General features: G+C 43.7%; 1 protein-coding gene across 1 annotated transcript; it reads left to right on the forward strand.

Moving 5' to 3' along the window:
* Window positions 1-6,786: 6,786 nt before the first annotated feature.
* On the forward strand, window positions 6,787-9,903 carry LOC133909611 (two-component response regulator ORR4-like). The gene is made up of 5 exons (XM_062352119.1): window positions 6,787-7,360; window positions 7,448-7,548; window positions 7,658-7,735; window positions 7,846-7,916; window positions 9,193-9,903. The coding sequence occupies exons 1-5, from the start codon at window positions 7,255-7,257 to the stop codon at window positions 9,518-9,520; spliced, it is 684 nt and encodes a 227-aa protein (XP_062208103.1). The 5' UTR covers window positions 6,787-7,254; the 3' UTR covers window positions 9,521-9,903.
* Window positions 9,904-12,201: the final 2,298 nt, after the last annotated feature.

Consider the following 12,201-nt stretch of genomic DNA (forward strand, 5'->3'; position numbering starts at 1 on the left):
CTACAGTACTGTAGGTACATTAACAATTACTGACACCTGTAGATGATCTGTGTCCTGTGTTTCTACGTATCAACTACTGTTAATATATTTACTATTACTGCTGATGATCTGTCTGTGGTGACGCGCCAGCACCCACGTGAAGGCCATCGGGGTCCTCTGCAGCTGCAGTACTGAAGAGTTTTTTAACAATAAGAGGAGTACTGCCCTTTCACTTAAGAAGAATAGAGAATCCAAATATTAAGGTTTGGGATTACATAGGAAACCAGAAAACACCTCAAATTAATAATCATCCGAAACATTCTATCCGACAATAGGCTGCCCACACGCCAGCTTGTGCAGGTTGATCTCCGAATACTTCCATTGGTGGATAATGATCAATTACAACCAAAGACTGAATGCAACGTGTATGCACGAAAATAATGGTCGATTGCACCCAAATAACGTGTTATGTTTGTGGAGATAACGCAGGAGAATTTTGAGTCTGGTCGGTTGGTTTTCTACTGCGGACAAAGCAGAAGAATTTTGAGTAGTGAAAGAATGTTTATTTACGAATTTTTCTGATGTGTAGGTCAAGGCCTCTAATGCATGTCTGAAAGGTCCAGCTAGGCATCTAACCCAGGAATCTGATGAGGTGTCACGTCGTCACCAGCACAAGAACCCAGACATGCTTGTCCTCGTTCCATCTGCAAGGTACAGTGCATCCGCCCCCAAGAGTCCATCTTTACAGTACCCAAATCTTCTTCAAATCGGCCGTACGAGATTCAGTTGGTGACTGTGATGATTTGGTCTACACTTAACGTGGAGTACTGGCTTGATAATTGTGCTGCCCAAAATTTCACCGGTGGGATTGCGTCGGATCCTTGTTACAACTTCTGCAGTAGACGCTGTGGAGTGGAATCTTCAGCATGAGCATCCTGTGGGAAATGGATCAGGATCGGGCCGGTTCGAACCGGAGCGTCAACTGATTGGGATTGGCTTGGGCCCTGTCAGAACCTTTCTCGCTGGTAAATGCATCGGGTTTGGTTTGGATCGGATCAAGCCAGTAAAAAATGCCTAGTCGAGGTAAATCGATCGGGATCCTCTTCAGTTGCTACTGACAACTGCAAAGAGGCTAATATAGCATAGTAAAATGCATTAGGTCTGATCTGAGCCGTTAATTTCACAATGAATGCATCAGATCCGTATGCTACAATGTCACTACTGTACCGTAAATCAGATTACTGTTGCTACAACAATGTGATTAGCTAATGCATATCACTGTAGCACCAGACCCGTCTTACTGTACAAACAGTAATCCTCTGCATTAATCTATATCCGGATCCAAGCTAAACCTGTATGAACGAATCTTCATGATACTTTTTGAAAGTTCCAGGGACACAACCCCTGTCCATATTGCATTGCAAACATGTTCTACCTTACTAATTCTGTTGTTGTATCTTTGGTATTTTCTTATTTTGGTTATGTGCATCTATAATAAGTAGAGTTTGGATAGAGTCTTATACGTTTGTATTATCTTAAGTAACGATGAGAATAATTAACCTTCTCTTTTCTAAAAAAAATTATTGCACTACAAGCAGGACATAAGCGTTTACAACATTTCCAGAGTACTCAAGTTCTTGCAAGAAAGCGTAACCGAATTACAAGCGCAGCTCAGAGTGTCTCATCAACTGCTCCACATGAGTTCGGTCTCAGCATCAGTCTACTCTTCATCCCACCAGTGTCCTCCCAGCCGAATCTCTCCGGTCTTGTGGTAACCTTCTCCAAATTTGAAAGCCACTTGTGGAAACTCTGCAAGTGCCGCACCGGGCACAGCAATTCCCAACTCTTGATCATAGGAATCACACGTTGCCAGACTCTTGATAAACTCATCCACATTCCATTCTGAAAGCAAGCATGATTTCTTAGTTTCCACAGCACCCAAAGAGCTGCAGCGCTAAACATATTAACCAAACCATGCTTTTTATTGCAAATCCAGAATATAGCTACGGATTCAAAACTATCTCCTGACTCATAACCTACTGCCTCAGAAAGATCACACCACATACCTCTAGCTACCACACAATCAAACAATAAGTGATGAACACTGTCATTTTCATTGCAAAAAAAACATGAGACATTATCTACCTTTATCCTTTTAGCTAAGTTATCTACAGTGAGCAGTTTATTCTTTGATAGCAACCAGAGGAAAATATGAACCCTAGGTGGTATGTGAACCAATCTCCACGATACTTCAACTTGTTAAGGAGTATCACGTGTTCAGTAAAATATGGTGTTGTTATCTGCAGAATCGGAGGATGAGTGAGTTGACAACTACTCATCATTAAAAAAAAGAGAGGTACTATGTAAAAACTTCCCTGTGCAAGAGCAGTTTCATTTCATCATACACTCCATGGGGCCTGGCTGGTTCGTGCTGAGGCTACAGCGATATCTGTTTCGCTTTCCGCGGGAAAAGAAAAGAGAGGGGCCTGGCCTGCCTGAGCCTGACGACGTCCCGTCCGTCGAGATCGATCGTCACAAACATGGCTTCGTCTTCATCGGGAAAAGAAATCACGACGTATCGTTTTCGAGCGAGGTCAGATCGATCGGATGATCGGGATCGTATCGCAAATCTCCTTTTCTCCCTCTCCGGTCCCGTCTCCATATCATCTCGGGTGTATCGATCGAATCCCGCGATGGTTTCTGGAGGGTCACGTCGCAAATCTTTGCGAGTTTTTAATGCTTGCCGTTCGAGGTTTGCGCAGGCGCGATTCGCTGCGTGTATGCGTATCTTCCATCTGCGTAAGCATATTAACTACGTAAAGCTACTACTGGTCGTAAGCAGAAGAGCCACTGGTATAAGATTATCTCCAATACCTAATTACGCGCCCCTTTCGAAATCGAACAGCCATTAAATAAGTTTTGGGTCAACTGAGTCGTCGATCTTTGTGCTATAGCTGTTCTTCCGGTGATCTTTCAGAGGTATTTGTTTCAATTTTAGATTGTGATTTTTATTTTTTATAATTCGAAACTGAAACAAATAGATAATTTTTTATAATCCGTTTGTTAGATTGTGAAAATCTAAGAAGCTTTTTTCTTAACTTTTCATAGACTGTGAAAATCCGTTTGACTAAATTGTCCTTAAATTTTTTGAAACCTACAATCTAATTTTCTTTTCATAATTCAATTTTTTATCATCTACAATCTACAAGCTGTTTTTCAAAATCCTCAGCTAAAATAAACAGTCCTTTAGTTGTTTTGGTTATAGTATATAGCATTGTCCCTGCAGTGTTTTTAGCCTAGTTTAGTTTGGTTCTTTAACAAGTTGTGTTTTGTAGTTTTTGTTTGCTTTTTTCTTAATTAACTGAACATGCAAATCTATTAACTTTTTTCTTATTAATATAATTGACAAATCTATTGATGGTTCATTTTAAAAAAATATACAACAAGTTTTGTCATAAATTAATCCCACCTGCTATTGGAGAGAAGTTATCTTTGGTGGAAGAATGGGATCGTCAGCATTTGAGGAACGCTTCAGATTTTGTCAAACCAGCTTGAAGATGGAATTCTTCTGAAAACTTGTTTGACTTGAAGCTCTATTCTCCGGTCAAGAATTTACTTGTGGAATTAACAGAAAATTTAATCCATTTTTTGCAAAAAACTTAGACGAAAATCTTGTGTTCTGAGCTATCCGGAGTGCTGAATTTGATAAGACGAAACGAAACTGAGAAAACAAGCTAATAAAATAAAACGCGGCGGCTCCAGGTGTTGCTGTTAGGATCGGAATGGCATGAACCCGAGCGATCTCGTCCGTCCGTTTTCCCGTTTACGCTCGGGACGGCCACCCTTGGTGTGCGCGAGGCTTCCCTGGCTCGCTGCTGTGCTGCGGCGAGAAGCAAGGTCATGACGGCGACGTGCTTGCTTCTCACTCGCGCGCGCCGTGGACTGCCTGCCTCGTAAGGCTAACAAATTGGTCGGGTCGGATCGGGTTCCACGGGTTTCGGATTCAGCGCGGGCGGGTGTTGAAATCGCCTTACAGGGTCTTCGGGTTGGGGCTTGAAGCTAGGTCCTGAGTCTGATTCTGCCCCGTCGCCCTCTCGTAATCTCGCGTGTCGCCTCGGCTCTGTCGCCCTCTCGGCTCCCGCACGTCGCTTGTGCGCAGTCCGCCTGCGCTTAGTCCGCCGCCGCCGCCTCGCCTGCGTGGCGCCGCCGACTCCACCTCACCTGCGCCCTCCCGCATCCTGAACTCGCGGGCGAGTCTCAGGTCTCGGGTCTTGACGGGACTAGGCCTTGTTTTAGACCCAGTGCAATGTGTACGCTAAAAGTTAGCGCAACAAACTAAACATAATTGCTACAGTATTTAACGACATGATATGGGGATAAGTTAGGGGACAGATCTTGCGCGGGCCACATGGACTTGCTCCCTTCCCTCCGCTCCGTTTCGGATCTGTTGGGATCATCTCTCGCCACCTTCTGACTCGAAGGAAATCGTGAAGTTTACTGAAGATGTTACGTGATAGCTATCGTGCTGATTGCAGGAGTTCATCCGTCAGTCGCGGAGATCAGGGAGTGAAGTTGATCGAAGGGTGCGGGCGTCTACGCACCTTCAGGTCCCCAAATCGGCGAAGGAGGAGGCTATTCGACTTCAACTGTTGAGCGAAGCCTCGGTTCGCATCCTGCATCTTTTGGAACAAGCGAAGGCACGGCTTGGTCTTCGCCGAGGGGCGAAGGCTGCCCGTCATGCGGCCGGGCGAAGAGGGCTTCAATACCCTTCGAATGGATGGCCAACTCGACAGTGGGTCTGACTACGGTTGTCCTGGGTACTGTTGTAATTATGAGCTCATACTCATTTGTACCATATCCGGGAATGTAGCAGGTTAGGAGGTAAGATATAAACGGGACTCGTGATCGTCAGATACGGGCTATAAATAGAGCCACAGTGTAACCGCAAGAGGTAATTGAAAACTGTTCTACTTCCAGTACGTGTCACTCTAAGGGACCTTCGATCCCAACAGGACCCGACTAGGCTTATTGAAATGTCGAACAAAGGCAGATTTCGGGTTAGGCTTTGAAAAGCTTGATAGGAAACTCGTAGCTCTGAGCTTGATATTGGGTGAGGTTGCTAAGCCTGAGTCCGGTCTAATATTGGATTTTTTTCGAGTTGAGCTTAGGTTTTTTCAAGTCGGATCAGATTTTTTTAGGATTTTTTGGATTTTAAATCTATCTTTGAAGCTATCGGACTTTCTTTGGCCGGATCGGTCAGGTTTCTTAGTCAGGTTGCATATAAACAGGCCTACACCCAACACGGAGAAGAGAGAAACAATCGAGCACTCTACGGACGACCAGTGCCTCTGTGTGTGTAGAGAGAGAGGTACTCTAAGTCCAAGCAGGGAGGGGCCAGCACATGAGAAAGTAGGCTCCTGTGCTGCGTATACGTGCCTTCTCACTTCTCATCACATCGGTAGGAACGGGGGCCGATTAGGTTGCACAGGGTGACGTCAGCGGATCTCGCACCGGGATCCTCGTGGTCCCCGCCCATGGGGGTGAGGGCGACCGGGCGTGGGGAGGAGAGGACTACCCTTTGCTTGGGAGACCACGACGCCACGTGCCCACGAGACCTTCTTGCCTTGCTTAGTTGCTTCCCCGGCTCCCCTCCCCCCTTCGGTTAAAGGATTAAGGTGTGAGTGATTGTCCATGCATGTTTTTTTATATGGATTTTTTTTATATGGATAGTATACGTAGGTTAATGGGAGGTAGATTAAATAAGATTATATTTATTAAAAAGAAGTTATTGTCCATGCATGTTTTTTTATATGGATAGTATATGTATGTTAATGAGAGGTAAAAAAAGATAAGATTATATTTATTAAAAAGAAGGATATTTGGTTGATTGTATATGTGTTAAGTTTCTGTTTAGTTCATCAAATGTGAAGTTATATAAGTTGATATAAGAGTTGAGATTGGGATTATTTTATTAAATAAAAATTATTTTATAACATTAATAAGTGGGCTAGTCTGCTTGAGCGGATGCAAAACCTGTATCTAACAGGTCAAACTGTGGACGTACAATTATATCCACCGAATCAAACTAGAACAGTATATACGAGTAACCAAACATATATTTTACTGAGATTATACGTATCCACGAGCAATCATTTATCCATACAGATAATCAAAAATAGGTTTTCAGTGATAATATAGAGTAACACTATGGACAGTGGTTTTCTTGTGTATTTACGGTTTTCATACTTGTACCTCGTCGAGAAACGAATGACCGTAAAATTCAAAACACAGCATTGCTCACACGGTGACAGGTAAAATATTAAGTTTACATTGCTTGTTGTAGAGGCGGTTCCCATATGATTTACTGCAACTCCAAGCTTACTCCGAATAGTTTAACATCACGCAACATGCAGTAGCGATAGTTTGTACTAGCATCAGTACTCCCCAGCTTAGCAAAAAGCCACGCGCGGTTCGACATCTTTAACTATATATATTTTTTTATTTCGTTCTCTTTTTAATTATTTTTATTATTTTTATTATTTTTTATTTTTATCTCTAACGGCTTTAAAAGAAGAGAATCTTATGTGAAAGGAATAGGAGAAAAAATTCTTAGTAAAGAAAAACGACTAGAACTTAAAGTAAACGAGAATCCTTCGGGAAAAAAAAGCCATTAGAGATAATCTTAGCACACGGGAACATGCCACGCTGGACACATCACAGTACGGCGCAAGCAGTAATAATTCTTACTTGGCACGCGACGCACGTACCCAAAGAGCTCCATGGCCTAACATGCTCCCCCGATCACGAAACCACGAGCGCTGCGGAGCCATAAATCGCGAGGAGAAAGAGGAAAAGACCGAAAAGAGGAAAAGACTGTGCGAGGGGAGCGTGCTGCGAAATAGTAGTAGTAGTACATCCTCTCTCTCTCTCTCCCTGGCGCGCTTGCCATCCACACCACACCAAAGCCAAAGCCAAGAACAACTCAGAGGCCGAAGAGAGAGGCAGAGACCACAAGAAAAAGGAGAAATCATGGAGCCGATTTGCTGTGGAGATTCGGGCGTGTGATCCGGTCGGATCTTGCTTTCCTGGGAGGCGATGGTGCTGTGATGTGGCGTGCCATGGTGCTCACCTATATCCTCCTCCCTGCTGCCCCGGAGATGCCGCATTAGCCACCAAGCAACAGCTCCACCACCGCACCTCCGTTCCCGCGGCCACAAGGAAGAAGGGGAGAGAGAGGCTCTGTGGATTCGTTCCGTTTCTAGCTCTTGTCACACCATGACGGTGGTTGATGCTGAGTCCCGGTTCCATGTTCTCGCGGTGGATGACAGCCTCATCGACAGGAAGCTCATCGAGATGCTGCTCAAGAACTCATCCTACCAAGGTGAGCGACAGCGACTTCTCTTGACCTTTAATAGAATGTTCTTTCTTGTGGTCCGTTCTTTCTCATCTCTTTTGAATTGTCGTTCAGTGACTACTGTCGATTCTGGTAGTAAGGCCTTGGAGGTGTTAGGATTGAAGGATGAAGGGGAAGACTCATCATCGCCTTCCTCCTCCTCCCCTGACCATCAGGTAGTTAGCTGGCCTGACTTCTTCATCTCCTGCTTGGATTGGTCTCCAGAATCTTGGTTACCGTTGTTTTCCTGGAACTAATCACGTGATTTCTGAACTCCTGTTGCAGGAAATCGATGTGAATCTGATCATCACTGACTACTGCATGCCTGGCATGACAGGGTATGATCTGCTGAAGAGGGTGAAGGTGAGATTTGCTAGTGCCTTAATTCTTTCTGTGTCTGGGCATTCATAAATAATCATGGTCCACAGTGGAGTAACATTTTGTTCTTCTGCTGTTTAATTTTGGGGATCCAGGGGTCCTCCTCATTGAAGGACATTCCGGTGGTGATAATGTCTTCTGAGAATGTGCCTGCCAGGATCAACAGGTGAGCTGAAAGCTCCATTAAAGCGCTCTCCTTATCTCGCCTCTTTTTTAGCAGCATTTTTATGTTTGCCTATTAGGCAGGAGAATCTAACAAGGTCACAATTATGTTGAACTTGGTTAATCAAATCGGTAGTGTGTATTGCCGAGGTACCAGATGAAAATGTTTGGGTTTTTACTGTATTGGTCTCTGTCTGGTTCTGAACTTAACAGTGTAGGACATGGCACATAGTATCATGGTGAAAGGGTGAGGGGAGGTCTAGGGAGCAGAGGGAATATAATGCCATCATACCAGGTTACCAGTTCTGGTAAAAGAATTGAATGAATGAATGCCTGATGGATTATTTAATGTTTGCAAAAAAAGCTTCTTCTTTGTCGTTGGGATTGATTTCTTTGCTGCAACTTTCCCCCCTGAATTTTGTGCCTAGTATTAGTAAAAGGCTGGCTAATCTGTAGGGTCTAAAGCGTGCAAACAAACAAAAATTCTGGCAAAACATTGTGCTTGTTTTGCTAATACAGCTCATCTCCTGGTCGAATATACCTTTTTTTACATGAAGAAAAATGCGAAACATCCGTTTTCAGTTTGCTACTACAGCATTACTTTTTGGTTAGTGCCTACCTAAAAATTTCCGCAAGGCTCCATAGAAACTTAAAACAACCTGATAGAAGCCAAATATAGAAGATTTGATCTTTGAGATAAGAACAAAAGAGGGGTATAGTATTATGATTTAATGGGACGAGGAAGAGAAGTCCAGGAATTCCCCAGAACAGCACCCTTGATGTTGTCCCAGTTCAATGGAACTGGGGGCAATGAACGCGCTGTGTTTTCATGCATAGATTGTATATCTTGGTGACAAGGATGTAAAGCATAGGAAAGGTTCCTCTCAATGCCTTGGGGTGGTGGGCCAAGATCTCACGAAATCTTTCAGACACACATCAAAGAGATTTATTGCAAAAAATATTTCTTTTTATTTTTGTGGTCACTGTCCTCCGGTGGTCAAATTTTTTGGGCAATTGCGGGAGGGCATTAAAGAATTCATGCGTTGGGACTGAGTCAAAAGGCCCTGAAAATCAAAAGACCAGGTCTTTCCCTTGTGGTAGCAAAGATCTCTGACATGTCCTCTGACTCTGATGGGGGTCACTCGGTGAAGAAACCAAAAGGGGGAAGAAAATGATCCCTTCCACGCAATCTAGCCGCAGTGTCATAGTACAATCATAGTGGATCCTCCTGTTCTGTTTCCCATTTTTTGAACTAACTATTGGACTCGCTGGAATTTCAGGTGCTTGGAAGATGGTGCAGAGGAGTTCTTCCTGAAACCTGTCAAGCTCGCTGACATGAAGAAGCTCAAGTCTCATCTGCTGAAAAGGAAGCAGCCCAAGTCTCAGCCACAGCCACAGATACAGCCGGAGGCTGAACAACCTGAGCAACCGGCGCACAAGCCGGAGGAAGCAGTAGCAGAAGTGACTGCTGATGGAACAATCAACGACTGCAATGTCAGCAGCGGTAACAAGAGGAAGGCGGCGGCGGCAATGGAGCAGGAGGGGCTGTCGTCGCCGGAGAAGACGAAGCCAAGACTGTCCAGTAGCAGCTTGGCAGTGGAGACCTGATACCGAATTAATTAATTATTAATCCCCCCCCCCCTCACTAAGTATTTTTCTTCTTTCTTTTGCTGGTTCTTTTGGGGGTTAATCATGGAGTGAAGCGTTAGCTCCTGGGTGTTTAGCTCTAAGTGAAAACAATTGCATACCTATATGTCCTGCTTTGGTCCACAAATTTTGTTGTGCTCGGGAACACCCATGGTGGTCGTCAGAAAGAAATGGGGAAACAAATTGTAGATAAAGAAGGCTGCGCCTTGGATGCTTTTGTTTAGGTTAATTTTAACTTTGTGGCTTATTATGCTACTGACTAGATCAAACTTGTGATGGCTGTTGCACAGATAGATGGATCAATCGGTCTTCGCTGTTGATGCTGTATTGGTTCATTTCTTCCATTCCTACAAAATGTTCAGATAAACATATGTTTGTGACCATCCATGCCTTTCTTGTTCCTACTGTTGGGCTAGTAAAGGAGGCTCAGTTCTCTTATTCCTCTAGTGTGTACGAGACGAACCTTTTTCCCTTTCATCTTGACGGTGGAGGCAAACAATCCATGGACAAGCACATTTATAATTTCTGAAAAGGTTCAACCGTGCTAGTAAGGTAGAGAAAATCAATTTAAATAGAGTTGTGTTATTCATAGAGAACACACGCTTAAATATAGTTGCGCACAACACATGTGTGAATGCTCTGTCAAAATATGATCTAATACGGTTTTTTTCTACCATTTTATTTTTACAATGCGAGACGATCCATACAATTATGAGAAATTTTGTTAATTGAGAGTTTGATCATGACACGTACGATCATGACATGTACATGTTTTCTCTCTATATATCTACTTATCATCACCCTAATATATACATGAATTAGGGTTTTTACTTTTTTTTTCTCTCTGTTGCGCCACCACAAATAAACTACTCTATCATACGTGTCGATGTGCACCGGTGATAAAGAGAGTAGGTCTCCGAAACATATAATTCTTGAGTTCATACATTGGAAAAGAACAAATAAGATTTTTAAGAAACGCTCGGTACTACTGTTTATGATCTTGTTTCTCTACGTCATCTTTAGCATCTTGTATGAAGAGAGGTCAATCTCATATTGCCGTTTCTCCCTCTCGTAGAATATTGATGCGCTGAATGCAATCGTATCTATTTTTTTTTTATATCTCTCATGATCTATTTTATGCTATTTCTGTCATCGAATGTAGTAGAGAGAGGTTTGTGTAGCGCTATTTTGTATATGTCTAAAGTATGCCTTAGCAATATAATCATTCTGTTTTATCTGATCGAGACCATGATTTTTCCAACATTTTGTCGTTTGCTTGAATTTGTCCTCAAAATTTAAACACCAAGGACTATACAGTAACAATAACAAATAACCCCACGTAGCTACAGACTGATGTTAGTCCTGATCGATTTTTCCCAGGAGGATTAGATTAGATTGCATAAGATAAGAAGAAATAAATTCAACGAGCACTGTTTCGTACGTGTGTCATACTGGCACCACATTATACTAGTACCATCACGCCACATTACACGCTGGGAGTTGGGCAGCATCGAAGCTACTGCTCAGCGAGGGGTGGTTGGCTGGGAATTGGGCAGGATCCGGCAGGATCACTCCAGATCGAATAACCTAGTATTATCCAGAGATCTCTCAGATCGCAACGGCTGGAATAAAAATGAAGGGCGTCCCAGGATTTGAATTCCATTGATGAAGCCCATGCACACACGCATAGTCAGTATGCGTTGCATCTGCAGCGCACCGCCAAGTTGCGCAAGTTGCCGGACATGTGGTCCGGTCCGGTGGAGGGATCGCTTTGCTACTGCTTGCTTGTGATGACAGCCTTGCCGGTCATGGGAGCAGGCAGACAACTGCCTCCAAGATTTGGCGTACCACTCTTGTTTGCCTGCCTCCAAGATTTGGCGTACCACGCTTGTCGTTTTGTGCTTTTTTTTCTACCTCTATTGAACGTGGATCCTCCGAGGTTGAGAAGAGACCATCACAACTATATATTTTTTTATTTCTTTCTAATTTCTTTTTCTATTCTTATTCTTTTTTTTTTATCTCTAACCGCTTCTCTTTGGAGAGATTTGTGAAGTAAAATGAAATAATCACATCTTGAAAAGAATAGCTTTAAAAATTTTCTCGTGACAGGAACTATGAAGAAAAACTATTGAAATATTGAAGAGAACAAAAATCTGAAGATGTGTTAGGCCTCTGTGCATTACTGCAAACGATCCACCTATTTTGGATTGGGTTGGGGCACAGGCAGGGCAGGCCACGACCGGACAGTAAACAAGGCTAATCCTGCTGTTATTCTGTTAATGGTTTTTGAACCGTTTTAGTTTTTACCCTTGCTTGAAGATGGCTTTGGCAATAACAGGCACATGTGTAAGCTAGCTAATCCGATTCCAGGAGAGTAAAATTTCGGGATAACGCGGCCGTCCTCCGGCGCAGTTCAGCTTCTGCTGGTGGTTGTCAACGTTGTACGCCCCTCCACACCGGCGGGCGGCGGAGGCGTTATCCGACGCACACGTACGCCCACGGCTGTTCACGCCGGCGAGCCCTCCGTATGCTTTTGGCGATGGTAGGTCGGTAAGATCCCCGGTCACGACGAGACGAGATTCGCGAGACCAACATTAGAGATGCTACGCAGTGACACTGGAATAACATACCACCGCCGTTTG

This window comes from Phragmites australis, chromosome 2 (genome assembly GCF_958298935.1).
Source record: "Phragmites australis chromosome 2, lpPhrAust1.1, whole genome shotgun sequence".
NCBI classification, from domain to species: Eukaryota; Viridiplantae; Streptophyta; class Magnoliopsida; order Poales; family Poaceae; genus Phragmites; species Phragmites australis.

Bases quoted from the DNA above. Each gene is read 5' to 3' on its own strand.
- LOC133909611 (XM_062352119.1), top strand. From the start codon at position 7,255: ATGACGGTGGTTGATGCTGAGTCCCGGTTCCATGTTCTCGCGGTGGAT. The intron at 7,736-7,845 runs GTGAGATTTGCT...TTGGGGATCCAG, and splicing joins ATCTGCTGAAGAGGGTGAAG to GGGTCCTCCTCATTGAAGGA. The intron at 7,917-9,192 runs GTGAGCTGAAAG...CTGGAATTTCAG, and splicing joins GTGCCTGCCAGGATCAACAG to GTGCTTGGAAGATGGTGCAG.